Source organism: Zonotrichia albicollis, chromosome W, assembly GCF_047830755.1.
Source record: "Zonotrichia albicollis isolate bZonAlb1 chromosome W, bZonAlb1.hap1, whole genome shotgun sequence".
Lineage (NCBI taxonomy): Eukaryota > Metazoa > Chordata > Aves > Passeriformes > Passerellidae > Zonotrichia > Zonotrichia albicollis.
In genome coordinates, this window is record NC_133859.1 from 5,122,710 (window position 1) to 5,143,932 (window position 21,223).

The 21,223-nt window shown below is 42.6% G+C and overlaps 1 protein-coding gene across 3 annotated transcripts in view; it reads left to right on the forward strand.

Moving 5' to 3' along the window:
• LOC141726905 (zinc finger SWIM domain-containing protein 6) overlaps nucleotides 1–19,985 on the forward strand; it is a 330,987-nt gene extending 311,002 nt beyond the window's left edge. For all 3 annotated transcript variants that reach the window (XM_074531999.1, XM_074532000.1, XM_074532001.1), the window contains exons 13-14: nucleotides 16,120–16,201; nucleotides 17,473–19,985. In XM_074531999.1, coding sequence (XP_074388100.1) covers nucleotides 16,120–16,201; nucleotides 17,473–18,335 — 945 coding nt within the window. In that variant the 3' untranslated portion in view covers nucleotides 18,336–19,985. The remainder of the gene's footprint in view (nucleotides 1–16,119; nucleotides 16,202–17,472) is intronic.
• The last annotated feature ends 1,238 nt before the right edge of the window (nucleotides 19,986–21,223 follow it).

Consider the following 21,223-nt stretch of genomic DNA (forward strand, 5'->3'; position numbering starts at 1 on the left):
AAATTCTCTCACTTCGGTCTTAAAGATATAGTCAATAAAATCTGGAGTGCATGCCTAGTGGGGGGTGGTCGTACCTTGGAGGGAGGTAACTTTAGAATGGAGATGTGTGTTAATATCATAATTAGGCTATAAGGACCCAAGTTCATCCGAGGAGAATGATTTCACCACAGTTGTTGGCTCAGCAGCAGGACATATCTCTCCCTTTGGTGACAGGTGCTATGGGGTTCATCAGCTGCAAAGTACCATGGAGTTCCCCTCCCTGCAAGGATTTCTACAGAGACTGGTCACTGTGTTTCCATGCTGCTCTGCCTTCCATTCCATCCCCTTTAGCAGGTGCTATGGCTGCAGATTGTGGGCGTGGGGAATCATCATGGAATAGGTTTTCAGCATGCCAACCACATTCCGTCCAGGGAGTAGCAGCTGCATTTTACCTTATAATTTCTGTACCATTATAACTTCTGTTAGGATGTGAAGATAACTTCTCAGTTTCCTCTCATTTTACCCTCAGCCATCTTTCCATACCCTCTATTTTCTCTTGGATTCAATCTTCTTGGAGGCATTATGACGCGTGTTACGACACACTTCACAAGGCGAAGATAACCCAGGTTCTTGCTAATAGATCCCTTGGGGTGGATTAGAGTGAAATGACACTGAATGCTTGGTGTTTGTAAATATCTATATATGTAGGGTTTATTTTAGAACAATTTGGGTGCAATGGGAAGCAGGTCTGTAGTCATTTGGTTATCTATTGTAATGTAGCAATATAAAAGCATAACACGTACGGAAATGTATTGAGGGAAAAAAAGAGAAAGAAAGGATAAGAGTAAAAGGGTATAAAATCACCACCCAAGTCCAGTGATGAGATCTGTTTGCTGCAGTTGCAATGTCCATTGTTTGAAGTGAGGGTTGCAGTCTCAATCCATCAGGAATGGGGAAAGCCCAAGAAACACAAAGTCCAATAGGGATAATATATGCTCAGGCTCAGTGGGGAGTTTTGCACTTAATGTTGTAATGCTGTGGATCACTGGAAACTTTGGGAGTCTCTGATGGTTTATGACACCTTCTAATACATTACAGCTGCCTCTTAGGTCAGCATAATTGAGTCAATTATGGGCCTTCAGAAGGGATGAATACCTTCAGACCTACTTGTGAATGTTCTGTGTGAATGTCCCAGTGCTTGTCTGGAAGGGAATTTTCACAGCTGAGCTACTTGTATAAGGACAATGGCATAATAAAAAGCACTATTCCACCTGGCAGGATTTGCCTCTTTTCAGCCTCTTCCCTTATCTCCTTCCATACCCATCTTGTAGACTGAGGTGGTGGGTGTGCACGCCCTCTGCAACTAATTGGTTACTATGCTCATCATCAGCAAAGCATCCAGCTGATTGTTTGAGCCATTAACCATTAACAGTCCACTCTCTCACCAGGGAAAGCTGAAAATTCTTCTTGGACAATGGAAGAGTGTTAGCCTTCAATTTGTGTGTGCATTGATACAGGAAGTCCAGTGTATTGGTTTTGCATGGCCTGGTTTTGGTACTGGTAGGCGTTCAGGGCTACAGGGGTGGCTTTTGTGAGAAGCTGCTAGAAGCTTCTTTCATGTCCAGCAGAGCCAGTCTCTGGTCACTCCAAAGATGGATGTGCCACCGGTCAAGCCTGGACCAATTAGAAATGGTGGTAATGCCTCTGTGATAACAGATTTAAGAAGAAAGAAAAATGAAAAAATTGTGGTGCAGCTGCAATTTCAGCCAGAGAAGAAGGGAGTGAGAACATGTGAGAAGAACAACTCTATAGGCACCAAGGTCAGTGAAGAAGGAGGGGGAGGAGGTGCTCCAGGCCCCAGAGCTGGGATTCCTCTGCAGCCTGTGGTAAAGAACATGGTGAAGCAGGCTGTTCTCCTGCAGCCCATGGAGATCCACAGGGATGCAGAGATCCACCCACAACCCATGCAGGAGCCCCATGCCAGAACAGGTAAATGCCTGAGAGGAGGCTGTGACCCTGAGGGAGATCCATGGAGAAAGGGGCCCTGCTCCCATGCTGGAGCAGCCTGTCCTTGAAGGACTGCACCTCGTCCTTGAAGGGCTGCACCCTGTGGAAGAGTGACCCACACTGCAGCAGTTTGGGGGGGACTGTTGCCTGTGGAATGGACTCACATCAGAAATTCACAAGAACTGTCTCCTGTGGGAGGGACCCCATGGTGCAGCAGGGGAACAACTCCTCTCCCTGAGCAACACTGAGCAACAGGAGAAGATACGGCTGATGAACTGACCATAACCCCCATTCCCTGCGTGAAAAACACATTCACTCTCCTGTGAAAATTTAAAAAGTTTAATAAAGGACAATAGGAGACAAGGACCATAGAGCAAATGTTATACGGCCACACTCAGCCAAGAGCACACTGTTATCTTCGGAGATACCCCTTTAATACCTTTTCCATTACATCAGCCTGTTGCACATTAATATACCCTTATGCATAGTAAACTTTTCCCCAGACTAGTTTACATGTTCCAAGAATTGTTTAGCATATCTCCTTCTTGAGTCCACCTTTGTAGAGCATGCATATTCCTTGGTTGTGGTTTTAGTCCATTCTTATCACTTCCAGTTTTTGGGCCTTGGTCCACACTGTCTTCAGGTGGTGAGTGCTGATAGTTGGCATATCTGCAGCGTCTTCTTCATATGTTCATTGGATGTTATCCCATCCAAGCAAGCATTTTAACACAAGAATACTTATATCAGCTATTTCACTACTATTTCCAAGCTTAATTAACAACAGAAATAAAAACTATATCTTTGTAACAAAGTTACTTTAACATTATACATATAAAATCCATTTTAATATTTGTGAAAAGCCAGTATTATAATATGTATCTATAACACCTGTCCCCTTGTGCTGCTGGGTGTGACCTGGAGTTCCTATGCTTGAGACATAAGACAGACTCATGTGTGTTTCCTCAGACAAACAGCCTCATTTATTGTCTCTGACACCCTTTTATAGACAATTCAAAACTCCCGGTGCTTCACAGACATTGGTCTAAACTCTACACCCCACAGACTCTTAACCAGTCAAATGCTTGTATTTTAGGAGAGCTCCCATTGGCTCTGTCAGCTTCTGTCAGTCAGCCCAGAGGCTGGTTCATGAAGCTGAGCTGGGCTGTTTATTATAACTGGATTAATGCTAATGCTACATCTCACCCTGTTTCTTTACTAAAAATTGAGATCTGTTCTTTGTCATCTATTTGTACGAGTCCCTAGCAAACAGGGTGACAGAAACAGCATTATTTTAATTTGCATGACATATATTAGTGAAGATGCAGTATATTGGTTTAGAGTCTGTAGGTAGGAATTTCTTAATGCTTAGGTTACAAATCATAGCTTATTTTAACAACAACAAGCTATTTAACTCCTAAAACTGATGAAGAAAGTCTAGCTACTAGAGAAAAAAATTTGTTAACAGAAAACAGTCTGTAAACAAAGCTGTAAGTTATATCTTAATTCTGAACTGAAAATAGAAAACCTAGAAACATTCATCTTTGGTACAAGCTTAACAGATAAGGCAATTCATAAATTAACAGAGTCCTTATATGAACTGTTATTTCAAAAGTCCCAGATTCCTATGAGGTAGTTACTTATTGTTCTGGTTACATGGCTTTGTAATGTCTGTTGGAGGGACATCGGGCTGGTGCTGTCTATGATTCTAAGCAGGACGCAGGGCAGGCTGGATGCATCTGGTTGGTATTCAGTGTCCCGCTGTCTGTTGAAATGCATGCATATCCCCGTCCCCAAGTAATAAGGGCCCAGGGACTTCCCCATGTATTGGTGAGGAGGTCTTTCACCATTACCTTGGGTTTAGGCATCTGGATATCACTAGACAATTGTAGTGATGGGAAATGCTTCAGTATAACTGGGTTCTGGGATCTTTCCAATACTGTTAAATGATGTAGTGTGTATATGGCTTTAGTTATTCTGCTCTGTGGGGTCTCACCACACATACCTCCCATTTGTTTATTGAGTATACCCTTTAAGGTACCATGTGCTCTTTCCACTATGGCTTGTCCAGTTGCTGAATGGGGGATACAGGTTTGGTGTGATACACCCCAATACTGTAGGAATTGTCTAGTTTTCTGAGACCTGTATGCTGGCCCATTGTCAGTTTTGATAGTGTGAGTGATGCCCAGAACTGCAAAAGCTGACCGCCAGTGTGTGATGGCATCCCGACCCTTTTCTCCTGTGTGTACTATAGCCCACATTGCTAATGAAAAGGTATAAATTGAGACATGCACATATTTTAAATGGCCAAATTCACGGATGTGTGTGACATCAGTTTGCCAGATTTGCAAAGCACGCAGTCCATGAGGGTTTGCTCCCATCTGCAGTGGTGCAGCGTAGTCTTGGCAGTCAGCACAGGTGCTAACAATATTATAAGCCTCTGTGTTTGACAGCTGAAATTGCCACTGTAAGGCTTGAACACCTTGGTGGAAAAAATCATATGATGCCTTTGCTTGTGCTAGTGTATCTGGTTGTGGTGCCATCCAAGCAGGGCTAGCTAGCATATTTGCTCTGGCATTCCCTCTGTGATAAAACCTGGTAAATTTGTGTGGCTTCTGATGTGTAGGATGCCATATGGGCAAATCCTGTATTGAATGGTGAGGCATAGAGTTTTGAGTAAGTTAAACAGTTGTGCATTATTAATTTCTTTTAGTATTGTTCAGTCTTATTTTTGTGTGATGTCAGCCACATATGCAGTCCGTTACAACATTTAGAGGAGTATGAGGAAAATGTTGGAAAGCCATAACTACAGCACATAGCTCTACTAATTGGGGTGATCCATGTGATCCATTCTCATGTCCCTTCAGCGTTTGCCACTCACCTTCCTCTTTCCATGTCACAGTGGCTTTTCCCATTTTCCCAGAGCCATCAGTAAAAACCGTAACACCCTTTAGAGGTGTTTGGCTATTTAGGGGCTTTAGAGATAGCGTGGTTTCACCGCTTAGCTTTAACAATCTATGGCTCAGCAAGTGGTAAGTGATTTGACTGGTAAAATTTTGTAAAGCATATTGCAAGGCTGTACAGTTAGCAAGACTCCATTCAAATTCCTCTTGTGTTGTAGGAATAATGATTTAGGAAGGATCTTTTGCATTTAATTGCAGACACCTGTGATGACATTTGATGATTAACTATTATGTTAGCTCAGAGACGGTAGGTGCAGTCTTTTTTGGTCGGTGAAGTAAGAATACCAACTCTAGGATGTGCAAAGGGTCAGGCCAGTGTGTATTCCACTGTCCAATAATACCAGTAATATGAGAGTCAACAATGATAATGAATACAGTGATACACACCTCAGGGCATATCTGGTGGACCTGTCTCTTTGTGACAGCTTGCTGTACTGTTTCAAGAGCAGCTTTTGTCTCTGGGGTTAGTTTTCTGGAGGAAGTCAATTCAGGATCCCCTCTCAGGAGGTCAAAAAAGGGTGCTAATTGAGAATTGGTTATCCCTAAGTATGACCTGACCCAGTTTACAATACCCAAAAGTTTCTGTGCATCATTTAAAGTCTCAATTTTGGTGGAAAATTGGATTGCTTGTGGCTGTATCGTTTGGTTCATCATTTTGAGTCCTAAATATTTCCAGGGTGCTTGCTTTTGCACCTTCTCTGGTGCTACCTGCAGCCCAAATTACTTTAATGCTTGCAGCAGGTTTGGCAGAATCTGCAAGAGTTCCCTTTTTGTTTGGGTTACAATCAGAATGTCATCCATGTAGTGATAGCAGTATGCCCCTGGAAACTGTTCTCTCACAGATGAGAGTGCCTGTGCAACTGATTTGTCGAAAGAAAAAAACTCCACAACTTTGTGAATGTTGTAAAGCCGGTATGTTTATTACAGCGCTGGATGCATGTGGGGATCGCTCCCCTTAAAAGATGTGTACCTCTGGGAACTCCAGATCCTTTTTTTTTCTCCCTTACTAATCCATATGCATGGTATTTCACAATAGGTTCATACATCTTCATGTTACTGATTTCTCGTTACACTTGCAGCTAGTTACCCTTGCAGATATTTTTTTTTATCAGAAAGTACAGAAAGAACTCCTGGGTCATCCTTCCCTGTCTCCTGCAGCCTCTCCATCTGTTTCAAAGTTCAAGGGGCCCCCATCTTATCTGTCCTTCGGCTGAAGTAGTTTCTTCAAGCATAGGTTTATTTGTGAGAACAGGCAGTCAGACCAAACAGCTTTGTTTGCAAGCTACAGACTTAATTCAGGATTTAATTTACCTAAATCTGAAATGGATTTCTACTCTGGAAAATTTCCACTCTGTCTCGCAACGTACCATGGACAGATACTGGAACTGTTGCGCATTCCTTGTGGAAGTACAAAACACTGATAATGCTGTGCTGGTGCAGCATTATTGTCCTGGTTTAGGGAAAATTTGGTAGAGAATCTCCAAAGGAGGGCCCCTCCAGAAAGCAAACCCACACGGCCCCTCCCCTCAACCGGTTCGGGAAGAACTCCTCAGAGAGAAGTGGAAAGAACCTGTTTATTTAACAGGCACAGCACCCCCCAGCACACAAAATGAACAATACCAGATGACAACACTCTGAAAAAGATAACAAAATCAGAACGTCTCTTTCGGGGGTGGTTGCTCTGTTCTCAGTCCCTCCGGCGCTGGGGCAGCTGCTGCAGGCCAAATGGTGCAAACCCTCGGTGTTTCCAGGTCCCAGTCCAGAGCAGGTTCGAGATGGTTGAAGAAAAAGGAGAGGAGAAACAGTCCAGGAAGGAATTTGGACTGTTTAGCTAGAAAGAGCTAATAAGCAGAAGCAAAAGCAAGCAGAAGCAAGAGCAGAGAGAGAGAGAGAGAGAGAGCAAAGCAGCAAGCCAAAAGCAAAAAAGCGAAAGCAGCCCTATGCACTGCCCGTCTCTGTGTCCCTGATAAGAGAAACCCAAACAAAACTTTCACTCTTCAGAGCCAGTCTTAAAAGCACAGAAAATATGAATGGAGATACAAGCATCATAACGTCACCCCAGGACAATTATTAATGGAGGGTATTGTAAAAGCAGCGAGCCCCCGACAAGAGAAGAATGATGCATCTGACTCCATGATATCAGAAGGTTAATTAATTACTTTATTACACTATATTATTCTATACTATTACACTATATTGCACTACATCTAAACTGAAACTGCACAAGCACTCAACTGAACAAAATCTTGTGACGGTCTGCTGACCGACAGTCTGGACACGCACTTGGCCCTGATAGACCAAGGAAACAAAACACCATCACTTTGGGTAAACAATTTCCGTATTGCATTCTACTTTGGCACAAACACAGGCACAGCAAATGAGATAAGAATTGTTTTGATCATTCTTTTCTCTGCTTCTCTCACTGCTTCTCTTAGGTTCGGAGAATGTGAATCCCACAGGAGGGTACTGTAAAGGCAAACTTTGGGATATTGTCTGGGTGTAGTGGAATAGTGAAAAAGCAATCCTTCAGGTCCACAATCAGGATATCCCAGGAGGCAGGTATCATTGTGGGGGAAGGCATAGCAGCTTGTAAAGACCCCATGCCTTTCATCACTGAACTGATTTTTTTTAGGTCTTGGAGCAGCCTCCATTTACCAGATTTTTTTTTTTTACATCAAATACAGGGGTGTTCCAGGGGCTCATAGACGATCTGTGTCCTTGTGCTAGTTGTTCTTGTACTAATGAATTTAGGGCATCTAGTTTTTCTTCTTCAAGGGGCCACTGCAGCACCCACACAGGCTGAGTAGTAAGCCATTTCAGAGCTGGTGTGGGACACCTTACGCCCTTTAACACAGTGGCCCCTGTTAAAAATCTGTCCCCACCCGAACTCCCCATGCAGACAAAACATCCCTCCCCCAAATGTTCAGTGGTGCAGCAGTAATGTAAGGTCAGATTGTAGCTGTTTGGCCCGCAGGATTTTTGATCAACACAGGATTGCTGCTCAAGCAGCTCTTTGTGGTCCCTCCGATGCCAGCAACAGCATATCCCGCAGGTGTAGTAGGCCATGATGTAGGTCATATATTGGCAGAGATGATGGTGATGTCTGCCCCTGTGTCAATCATCCCACTGACCTTTATCTGTGGAGGCTTTGCCTTGGGCATTGTAACAGTACAATCCATGTTAGGTCTTTGATCTCCTATGACCGGAGTCCAGTTCACCTGGGACTGTCCTGTTGATCCGAAGCCTTGGTCTCCTTGCTCCTTAGAATCTCCTTTGGGGATATAAGACTTAAAAGGAATGAGCTGTGCCATTCTGGTTTCTGCAGGGATTGTTATGGGTGGAACTGGTGTTGATACCATGGCTTTTATTTGTCCTGTAAAATCGGCATCTATGACACTCGGGTGCACACTGATGCCTTGTAGCATGGCACTGGATCTCCCTATAAGGAGTGCACTCATGCCTTTCCCTATGGGCCTCTGGGCCTTAAGAGAGATTTCATGTACCTGTAGCGAGTTTATGGTTATTGGGACTGAGGTGGATACATCCATTCTAGTTGTCCCTCTTCTCCTGGCTGTGAGCAGGTGACACAGGCTTGTACTGGAGGGTGGGAAAATGCTTGTGTTGTCACGCGTTTCCCTGTCATGCTTGGTCTTCCGTTTCCCTGGTCCTTAAGAAATTGACCATTAACATGAAATTTGGACCAGCATTCTTTTTTTACAAGTCCAACTCTCCCACATAGTTTACAGTTTGCATTCATACCTCTCTGTCCTTGAAATGTCCCTTGTGGTGTGGACTGTTGTGGACAGTTTGCTCTCACGTGACCTTGTACACATCTGTAGCAATGGCGAGTTTGTTTAACAGCAGTTGTAATCGGATTAGCTAGCATATCCATGTTATGAGATCCAGTCTTAACCTTAGCACATGCATTTATCATATCCTCTAGGGATGGATTCTGTTTAGGTACTGCATCTATAACCTTTCTACAGTCCACGTTTGCATAATCTCGTGCTAGTAGCAGTATTAATTGGCTCCTTGTTTGCTATTAGATATCTGTTTTTCCACAGCATCTTTCAAATGTTCTATGAACCACATATACAATTAGTCAGGTCTTTGCCTTATACTTGAATAGCTTTGGGTGAGTACAGACATATTTGTATTTTTTGTTAAAGCTTGCATTGCTAAATCCTTTGCTTGGGCTAGAATAAAGCGGTTCAAATGTGCTTGGGTTTGTGGATCTTCCATGGGGGACAGTCCCATAAGTTGAGAGATCCCTGCCTCAAAACATGGATCCTACTGTGAAGCTCTTGAGTTTTTTAGTCCCTGATCTTCTGCATAAGATCTCCAGCTTGATTCAAACATCATATATTGTACTGGAGTGCAGAGTAATTTCACAATCTGCTTCATATCATATGGGGTTAACTAACTAGCAGTTATAAATCTAAGCATATTTGCAACAGCAGGTGACCCTAGCCCATGTTTAGCAGCTAGCTGGCATAGCTCTGAGACGATTTGCCAATTAAAGGGAACATATTTGTCAGGTGTTGTCCCATTACCTCGCACCACTGGGAATGCTGCAATCATTCCCCCCCACCCTGTTGCCAATTCTCTGATGATGATGAACACATGGGTACCAAAATTACTTCAGCTCCTTCTATATCTCCACATTCTATACCCTTTTGTTTTACCTCTGGCCAGAAAATTACCGAGTCTTGGGTAGGAATGTTTCCTGCTCGGAACATCGAAGGGGCTGGAGCTGGCGTCAGTAGGGTTGTAGGGACTTTGTCAGCTTGTTGGGACCTTGATTGTAGATGCCATGGTGCTGCGACAGTGACAACTGCATGTCCAGAGCTGGTGCAGGGAACAGGGCTCTGTATCATGGTGTTGGAGCTTCCTGGTTCCGGAGTGCTTCCAGGTGTGACGTAGTGACAACATCCGGGCATTTGTAGCAATGTCATCTCTGGTTACATCCCCATGATGCAGTGGCAGGCAGGCGTGATTTGCAGAGGCGGGGCTGTGGGCACGGTTTGGGGGCTGAGCCAACCAGCTCCGGGCAGGGGCAGTCCGAGTGTTTCCATGGTGATGAGGGGCATGGTCAGCCCCAATGACGGGGGGCGGTCCCGGGGACAGCATGGAGCTGGAGCTGCGTCATGCTCACTGGCTGCCCAGATGAAATGGCGGCGCCATCCGAGCACCCGGAAGCATCTGTGCATGGCAGTGACTGGGTGACATTTTCGGGGTGCCAGCACAGGGCACCCCGGTATCCCTGGGACCCCGCTGGGTCCCCCCATCTCCCTGCGCAGTGGGGCCGCTTTGTGCTGGGGAGCTGTGGGGGATGGTTCTCCCGGGGACAATACCAATGTGGGGGGGTAGTTCAGTGCAGTTCAGCCACGTGGGGCGGCATTGCCGGCCATTGTGTCCTGCCACGTGCTTTGGGGGCTTAGTGAGGTGTCCATCTCCCCCGAAAACTCCTCCAGTGTGTTGTCCTCCCCATACAGTTCAGTATTTAATAGTCTTATCAAATGCAAAACAAGCCTCCATGGTTTTATAACTTACTATGTTTTCCTCCCCCTTCGAGACTGCCTTTAATATACAGTGGCCAGTTTGTTCTCGGGTATTAAGGTCAAAAGCAGTTTCTTTTGTCGTGTCAAACCTGTGGGGTTTTGCCCATGTAATTAATCTAAATAACGCTTCTTCATCATAGTCTATGTCCCATTCCTTAAAGAAAATTTTCCATAACTGTGCCATGGGGTTTTCTGATGTTGAAAACCAAGCGCCCATGGTCTCCGGTGGGGTTTTTTCTTCTATTTTCAACTTCTCCGGTTTCCTTTCCACTCAGCCCTTTGGCTGTGATTTTCTGCAACCTGTTGCAAAGATTAATCCCTACAGCCTTTGCTGCGGCTTCTGGGCTCTTTCAAGCCTCTTCCTTTTCCAGTTTTTTCTGGTTTCTCTTCATCACAGCTCTTTGGCTGTGATTTTCCACAACCTTTGTCACAAAGTTAGCTCCTGCAGCCTTTGCTGCCTATTTTCGGGCTCTCTTCAGCCTCTTTCTTTTTCAGCTTTTTGCTCCGTCTCTCTGGCAATTCCACGGGTCATTGGACTGTTCAATCCTCACATGGTGGCACCACTTGTGATGTGAAGTTCTGTGGTGGTGTTTGCAGGGGTCCCAGTGTTATATGTAGTAGAGATAATTCATGCTATAGAAAGTAGGTGTATATATATGTATAAAATATTAGTGGAGCCTAAACCTATGTTTGTGTATAAAAATGTTGGTGAAGGTTAAACATATGCTTATGAAACCACCCTGTCCAGGAACAGAAGCTATTCATATTGTTACTAGTTCCGGGACAGAGTTAAGATAAAATCAAACCCTGTTCACATATGAACAGAGTAGCTCTGAGCCATGGTGCCTGCAATTGTCATTTCAGGGCTAGAGGTATTCACATGGTAACCAGTTCCTGGACTGGCTCTGGGATTGTGTTGGACCCATTATCAGATGCAAGAGACAGGCTGGAGCCGATTTACTCTGCACCTGGGAGATGTCATCTGGAATTTCCTGGGTGATGATCTCAGGAAGCCCACCAGGTCTTGCACCTGGACTTGAGATGGCATCACCTACTACATGTGAATAGTTCTTCCTCTGGAATACTCAGACATTCGTCTGGGCTTTGGACACTTTCTTTGTCTGATTCTACACATGTATGGACCCAACTTTACATGCCAAGAGAGACAAAGAATTATGTTGTCATCTTTGCCTCAGGCAGAATAAACTGTATATAAGCAGGCTTCTGGAAGCACTTGGGGTGTACCTTTCGGGGGAACGCTGCCACTCTGTCGGCCAGATCCCAAAGGGCACCCAGCAGCTGCTCCCGGGGCTGACGCTGTCTTGGTTGTGGGAAGGTTTTCAAATTTTCTATTTTTAATTGACCTAACAAATCTTTGCCAAATTTTTATAAATTTGGCTCTCGATTTGACCATTTATAACATCAGGATGAGAGAAGAGATGAGAATCTTGACTTCATGTTTCAGAAGGCTGGTTTATTATTTTATTATTGATATTATATTAAAAGAAAATGATATATTAAAACGATACTAAAAGAATAGAAGAAAGGATTTCATCAGAAGGCTAGCAAGGAATAGAAAGGAATGATAATAAAATCTTGTGACTGCTAACAGCCTCAACACAGGTGGCTGTCATTCATCATCTAGTAAAAAACATTTCACATGCTGAGTAAACAATTCTCCAAATCACATTCCAAAGCAGCAAAACATGGAGAAGCTGAAGCTTCTCAGCTTCTCAGGAGAAAAGATCCTGGCAAAAGGATTTTTCATAAAATATGTCTGTGACAGTATTCCTATGCTTGAGACATAAGACAGACTCACGTGTGTTTCCTCAGAAAAACAGCCTCGTTTATTGTCTCCGACATCCTTTTATAGACAATTCAAAACTCCTGGTGCTTCACAGACATTGGTCTGAACTCTACGCCCCACAGACTCTTAACCAGTCAAATACTTGTATTTTAGGAGAGCTCCCATTGGCTCTGTCAGATTCTGTCAGTCAGCCCAGAGGCTGGTTCATGGAGCTGAGCTGGGCCGCTTATTATAACTTGATTAATGCTAATGCTAATGCTACAGTTGGGGTAGGAAGCAGAGATTGAAAGAGGGAGGGTTGTGGGAAAGATACTTTTAAGGTTTTATTTAACTTCTCATTATCTTGCTCTGATTTTGTTAGTGTAATAAATTCAATGCATATCTCTACGTTGAGCCTGTTTTGCCCATGATGGCATTTGATGAGTGCTCTCTCCTGGTCCTTATCTCAACCCATGAACCCTTTATTAAACTTTCTCTCCCCTGTCCAGCTGCAGAGGGGAGTGAGTGAGTGGCTTTGGTGGGTGCCTGGCATCTGGCCAGTGTCAACCCATGACATCCCAGTTGGACCTCCTGGCTGACAGGACACACTGCTGACTCATTCAACTTGCCATCAACCAGGATCCCCAGGTCCCTTTCCACAGTGCTGGTCTCCAGCCTCTTGTTCCCCAGTCTATCCATATATCCAGGGTTGCCTCGTCTCAGGTACAGAATCTGGCAGTTGCCTTTTTAAAACTTCATACAGTTGGTGATTGCCCAGGCAATGACTACAAGTGATATAAAATATGGGTATAGCAATAAGAGCTTATGGTCCTTTTTTTATGAATCTGCTGGCTTTATGAGAGAACTTCTTTGCAGGTACTCCTTTTCCAGAGAGATAAATCATTGGATCCCGTCCCTCAGGTGTGTCAACTGCACCATTAGTTTGGTGTCATCTGAAAATTTGCTCAGGGTGCATTTGATCCCTTTGTCTATGTCAATATAGAAGATTTTAATTAACACTGGTTGCAATACAGATCCTTGGAGGGACACCAGTTGTCACCAATGTCCATTGGGACTCTGAACTGGTGACCACTACCCTCTGGATGTGACTGTCCAATCACTTTTTTATCCATCAAACAGTTCACCCATCAAATCTATCTCTCCAATTTAGAGAGAATGATGTTGTGGGGGACTGTGTCAAAGGCTTTACAGAAGTCCAGATAAATGACATCTGCAGCCCTTTCCTTGTCCACTGATGTAGACACTCCATCATAGAAGGCCACTGGGTTGGTCAGGCAGGACTTGTCCTTCGTGAAGCTGGGCTGGCTGTCTTGAATCACCTCCCTGTCCTCCATGTGCCTTAGCAGAGCTTCTAGGAGGATCTGTTCCAGGATCTTCCCAGGCACAGAGGTGAGGCTGACAGAGTGGTAGTTCCCAGGGTCCTCTTTTCTACCCTTTTTTAAGATGGGTGCCGTTGTTTCCCTTTTTCCAGTCACCTGGGACTTCATCTGTCATGACTTTTCAAATTTCACGGAGAGTGGCTTGGCAACCACATCAGCCAATTTTCTCTAGACTCTGGGAGGCATCTCATCAGGTCCCATGTACTTTTGCACATTCAGGTTCCTCAGGTGGTCACAAACCTTATCTTTACTTACAGTGGGAGGAACTTTGCTCCCCCAGTCCCTTTCCTGCTGTCCATCCACTTGAGAGGTATTGAAGACTGAGGCAAAAAAAGCTTTTGAGTACCTCATCCTCCTCCTCATAATCTGTTGTTACCAGTTTTCCAGCACTGTTTATCGAGGGGAGTATACCTCCTTTGACCTTCCTTTTCTGGTTCAGAGACCTGTAGAAGCCTTTCCTGTTATTCTTTGCACCCCTTGTCAGGTTCAGTTCCAGTTTTACCTTTGCCTTCCTCACTCCATCCCTACACAACTGAACTTCATCCCTATACTCTTCCCAGGATACCTGTCCTGGTTTCCACTGCCTGTCCATTTGCTTCTTTCCCTTTACTTTGATCAGCAGGTCACTACTCAGACATACCAGTCTCCTGTCTTCTTTGCCTGATTTCTTGATCCTGTGAATTGTTAGCTCTTGTGCTTTATGAAAGACTTCCTTACAGATCTGCCAGTTCTGTTCCATTCCCTTGTCCCTGAGAGCAGTCTTCCAAGGGATCCAACTATCTCCCTTAAGAGCTAGAAGCTTGCTTTCCCAAAGTTCAGGGGCTTAACTTTGCTCCTTACCTGACCCACATCCCTCAGGACTGCAAACTCCACCAATGTGTGATCACTGCAGCCCAGGCAGCCTCCAATCTTGACATCTCTGATTAACTCACTTGTGTTGGTGACCAACAGATGTAGTAACACATCCTCTTTGGTAGGGCTATCTATTACCCGGCTCAATAAGTTGTCATCCATGCATACCAGGAGTCTCCTGGATTGTCTACAGCTTGCCATGCTACTTTCCCAGCAAATGTTGGGGTGGTTGAAGTCCCCCAGCAGGATGAGAGCTTGCAAGTGCAATGCCTCCTGTGGCTGTAGCAAGAAGGCTTTGTCAATAGGCTCCCCTTGATCAGGTGGCCTGTAGTAGACACAAACCACAAGGTTCTCTTTGTTGCCTTGATCTCTGGTCCTTACCCACAGGCTTTCAACCTGCTCATGGCTGTTCTTCAGACAGCTCTTCACTGTTGGTGATGACATCAAATGCAAAGAAAAATATAAGTGTAAGAAATAATCTAAATATAAAAAACATCAAAATGTCAATATCAAGATGGCAGCGATGAGAAAACACTGATGCAGTGTTATAGCTTTGAGCTCTGCTCTAGGTGTTGTTTTTCTCTTCTTGTCTGTCTTTCCCATGCAAGCTCCCTTTTATTTTAATTTTGTTACAGATAAACAACTGCCTTCTGATTGGTCCTCAGGGCCTCTGCTAGTTTTGTGACACGCAAAACATGTCTCAAGCATTGCATGTATGTGATCATTTTCAATCACAGTAAGTTACACACTCATATGGTGGTCTTCCACCAAAGTCATTTTTTCACAGCATGCTCAGCAAACACACAAATTATCAGAGCCTTTAGGGTTAATATTCTCTTGTTCTAATCTTGGTTAGGATGCTAGGTGTCTGGCACTGTTCCCACACTTCACAATAACACCTCTTGATGCAGAGGGCATATTAATAGACTGGACCTGTCTGTTTCTTCCAGTGTTGCTGCCTTCAACTGGAAGTATAGAGGAGAATATAATTTGTGTCCCAGAATACTGGGATATATCTGGAAGTGTGTATATATGTATCTTTGCAGCATAAGCAGCCAGTCAAATCACAGTACACTCTGACTCCTGTATGTATTGTTGAAGCCAATGACCCAAAAATGCAGATGGGGGAAAAATCTGATTGGTTAGATTGCCCAGCAGGAGTTGACATGTTCCCACTTTAAAGATTTATATACATAGAGGGAGGAGACACAGGATAATTTAATTTGAATAATTGAATAATTGGGCTTTGTTGTTGGTTGGGGATGGGAAGGCTTTTTTGTGGGATGGTGGGGATTTTGTTTGGTTTTTTCTTCCTCCCCCCAATTAAAACAGAGCTTCTCATCTAGCCTAGAAGGACCTGCAGTTGGAATTACTCTCTGTATGCTTTTCTAAGATAGCTGAGTAGTATTTATCAAGTCTTTTGACATATCAGGTAAAAAGAGGTAACAGAGCAGAGAAGGCAAGAGGCTGCCATTTTGAACCTCATTGTATTTGAATAACTTAAATCCCTGATTGTTGGTATATTGTCTTGGTTTTACAATAGGATGAATTTGTACTTTGTATTGTTTCAATAGGTGATGCGGATGACACTGTCAACATTGAATTGGCGACGACGGGAAATGGTGAGGTGGTTAGTAACATGTGCAACAGAAATAGGTATGTTCTGAGGTGCTTCTCAAGGGCTCCTGCCTTTTTGTCAGCTAATCTTAGATGGCTTGATCTTGTTTGTCAACACTCAGGCTCTGCAAATATCTCACACTTTCTGTTCCTCTTTAAAATCCCTTTTTTAAAAGACAATAATTATGTCAGTGTTGAGTGGGTTTTTTGAGCATGTAATAGACTAGGCACAGGCCAAGTAAGACAATACTTGATTAATGCAGTGTAACTTCTTTCCCCTTCAAGGTAGGGACATTCATAACCCAGATTTCCCCTTCTTCCCTCCATGTTGGGTTTGGGTTTGAAGCTGCAGCAGAGAAAGGGGTAGTGGTTATGGGATGTTACACTGTGCTACAACTTTGCTTGCTCTGAAGGGTAAGGCTCCAAAAGACTGATGAGAGCACTGTCTTGTCAGTGGTGGGGAAGATGAACCAAAAAATAGGTGAATGAAATGTGGAGGTTGTGTCCTATTGTGTGGCATACAAGATCTCATGAAGGGGTTCTCAACATTTGTTTTCTTGGTTTCATTTTTTAAGCCCCTTTGTAAATCCAAGATTAGAGTGTAATGCTTCTTTGTTACGTGGCTATGACATTGTGCAGGCCTCTCACCTGCACTGGAAAGCCAACCAAACACTAACACAACCCAAGCCTTTCTACAATATTGCCCAGAGTATTTCCCTAATAAAAACCTTTATGTTCAAGTGCATATCAATTCAATACAAGATGTATCTGAAAAGCTTGTTGGGAGAGGGTAGAGGTTAGGATTTTTAATTTTATATCTTTTAAAGTTGTGCTTAGTATTAAATGCCATGGTGTTCTATTAAATGAGACATTTGGCATGCCTTCATATTCTTTTGTGCATGTGCTGTACCGTGAGATGCACATTAAGAAAAAAAGTTAAAATTGCCTTTTAAGTGTTTGGTGTGAGGGCTGCTTTTGAATGATATGATAAGACCAAATGAGCCAGAATTTGTTATACAATTTGTCTTAGATAACAAGTAAAAACAGCTCAATTTTCTCACTGGGATATAAAAGCTTATCTTGCAGGCTTTTTTGTTATCTGCATTTCAGCGATTGCTGCGGAGTGTACACAGTTAGCCTTTGTTTTAATGTCCTTTTGCAGACATGTTATCAGGTTTAGCTTTTCTTGCTGAAGCTGGTCTCCTTCAGTGTACTGGCAACCTCTTAGAACTTTGACTGTAATCTTTTGCTGAACATCTATATCTGCTAGGTTTTGTCAGTTGTGCCTAATCCTTTCTTTCTCTCCCCAGGTGTTTATGCACTGGACAGTATAATGCAAAACTGGTTTACACTTTTCACTCCAACAGAAGCTACTAGTATTGTTGCTACAACAGTGATGTCCAACAGCACCATTGTCCGTCTGCATCTGGACTGTCATCAGCAGGAGAAGCTGGCCAGCAGTGCTAGAACACTTGCTCTACAGTGTGCCATGAAGGATCCTCAAAACTGTGCCCTCTCTGCACTGACTCTGTGTGAAAAGGATCACATAGCTTTTGAGACCGCTTACCAAATCGTTCTAGATGCTGCTACAACCAGCATGAGCTACTCACAGCTTTTTACTATAGCACGATACATGGAGCACCGTGGTTACCCTATGCGGGCCTATAAGCTGGCCACTTTGGCCATAACACATCTCAACTTGAGTTACAATCAGGACACACACCCTGCCATTAACGATGTTCTCTGGGCATGTGCACTCAGCCATTCTCTTGGGAAAAATGAGCTAGCAGCTTTAATACCTCTGGTGGTCAAAAGTGTCAAGTGTGCAACAGTACTGTCAGATATTTTGCGCAGGTGTACTTTAACCACTCCTGGCATGGTGGGACTTCATGGAAGGAGGAATTCTGGTAAGCTCATGTCACTGGACAAAGCCCCTTTAAGACAACTCTTGGATGCCACGATCGGAGCTTACATTAATACAACTCATTCACGTCTCACTCACATCAGCCCACGACACTATAGTGAGTTTATAGAGTTCCTCAGCAAGGGCCGAGAGACCTTCTTAATGGCTCACGATGGACACATACAGTTTACACAGTTTATTGATAACCTAAAACAAATCTACAAAGGCAAAAAGAAACTGATGATGTTGGTTCGTGAGCGGTTTGGTTGACGAAAATGAGTGAAGAGAGGAGGTGGTTTGGTATTACTTGAGCTTGCCTTCGTATCTTTTTGAACTTAAAGAAACAAAGCCACACTGGTATTATATGTGTATAGTTATACTGAGTTTGAAAACTAAACTGTCATGTTGTGAAAGTTTGTGTGTTTAATTTTTTTCCTTTATTCTGTTTTGTGTGATTAAAAAAGGTTTGGTTTACACTGAGTATATGTTGTCAAGTAGCAAAAGCCCACATCACTCTCCTCTTCTTTCTGTATATGTTCACAGCCTCAAAAACAAAACATATATTTCAATGGCTTTAAAAAAGCAAACAAAGCACCTCCATCCTGTGATAAGTACCTCAAATGCATTCAGCTTTGCTCCTTTGTAACTCATTATTATATTTCAACGTATTTAAACAAGCCAACAAATGAAATACTAGTAGTTAAAAGGCTGACCATGTGGCTTTGCAGTACTCTTCATCCAGAAGCATGGCACACAATGCTTATGCATGTGGAAACTTAGCGACTGTCAACATACATTCTCAGGGATTTGTCAAAATAAATTTTTTAAAGTATGAGAGCATTTATTGTACTGTATATATATTATAGTAGATGTCTGAATATTGAAAAAAATCTAACATTAATTTATTTAAAACAATCAAATATATGTAATGCAAAGTACTTGAAGCTGCAGTAGCTTGGTTTTAAAGAAAAAATATCTGAAGGACTAAAGTGCGCCTTGCTTCAGGGTTGGCTCAGGTGGTGAACTATATGCTGGGCATCTATTCAGAGCCATCTTTTGGATTGCATGGTTGGAATGATACCTACTGGGGAAGTTTTATATATGTATACGTATATGTGTGTGTGTGTGTGTGTGTGTGTGTGTGTGTGTGTGTGTGTATGTATACACACATAAACACATGCTTGTAACAGGCACTATAGTAAAGAGGGACAACAAAAAATACACAACCAGAGCAGCAAGCCTTAGCATTAAGAATACAGTATGCCAGAATTGGAGTTTGTGCCTCCTAGCCTAGGAAACTTAAAGAAATATCATTTTGGACATAAAATGCAAAATGATTGACATGATACATTACGCCTTTGCAGTGAGCTAATAATAAGCTAACCTTTGTGCACAAATATATATATATATGATATATATTCTGCATAGGTATTTTGACTGTGCAGGACAGAAAGTTGTGTAGGTATGACTGTTCTACTTTTCTGTTCATTTTTGTAATATATTTTATTTTCTCTAGAATCACTCAAACAAAAGCAACCTTCTATCTTGCCTTGTCTTAATGCTTTAAATTAACCAAACTGGAGATCTAGCTACCAAACCGTTCATTATATTATTAAATACCAACTTTGATTACAGTATTGTGACTTTGCTTTAGCTGATGGTTCTGCATCCTTGTGCTTTTTAAAACAGTTTTTGTTTTGGTGCAAAAGTTGTCCAATGTCTCTTGTTCCCTTCATTAGAGAACATGCTAGATTTATGTTTGTAGGTATTTTTGTTTAGAAAAACTATTTCATGCTCTCCATTTTATTTATTATAATAGGTAAAAAGGTTGTACTTCATTACCCATGTAAACAAGCTCATGAAGTTGAAATTAAGATTTGATACAATTATATCAATTTATTTATGTAACTAAATCACTGTTTTATAAACTTGTTACTGATAACAATTTTTTTGTTTTGATTAAAATTAGTTTTTTGAAAGTTGATTCTGTCTCCTTTATGGTGTCTGTTGCTGGAGTTAAATTATCTATGAATAGTTCATAGATCTTAAAAGCCCAGCTTGCAACTTTGGTGCATTATGGTGATAAGCAATATGACCAAGAAAGAAATGTTTTGTTCCTCAAAAATCTGCTGAGGAAAAGTAGTGTTCACAATTACAACAGCACCTTTGCTCATGCAGGAAGACTTGATGTGTCAGAAGGACCAAATGGTGCCTGCAATTGAAGATGTGTGGTCCATACAACGAACCATAAGCCTTGACATCTTGCCCTGGTGGGATGGAAGAGTGTTTGGGAGCATGTTTCCATTCAGTGGATTATTTGGGTGACCATGAAAGTTAAGATGTGCTGCAGATATATACAAGGACAGTTCTTGCTGTTCTTTAGATTTTCTAAAGCATTTTGTGTATTCTGAACTGTGCAACTCACTCCACCCAGCATGGAGTTCTTGCTCACCAACTAACAGACATAATTTCTGCATTTTTGGAGTCTTTGCTGCGTAAGATGTGTGTAAGTTTTCCAGCCCTTAGTGAAGCATGCCATACAGAATGGTTGAAAATTGAAGAGGAGTGTTCTGCTTTACCAAGATCTTTATCATCTCAGGTATGCTATATGATGTCATATTTGACTACATGATCTGAACACCTTCACTTTCTTTTTCTAGTATCTTCATCTGAAAACAGAATTAGCATGCAGCAAGCAACTATCAGAGATGCCAATGTACTCATGAATTCTGACAGTGAGACTTGTGTCACTGGAAGATTAATGAGGAAAAAACCTGAATCTTCGTACAACTTGTCATGTAAATATATGAGTCTATACCAAGCCTTGCTAGCAACTGAGTTGTCCTGACCTGGTAGTACTAATATTCTGTAGCTTCTATGCCTTCCAAGTATTCAATTCACATGATGTGTTTGCTTCATTATCTTGTCTCAGAATAATTTTCTGCTACAGACAATAAGCAATGAGAAGGATGTTCCATTCTGTAAAAGGATTTGTGTGGGTGTTGGGGCTTTTTTTGCCTCTTACAAATAATTCAGTATTATGGATATTGTGGATTATATAGATTGCAAAACTGAAGCTTATTTGAAGACAAAGGCTTTACAATGAAATGTGATCTTTATGGTTGCCACCTGCTTTTGACAAGCACAATGGCTTATTC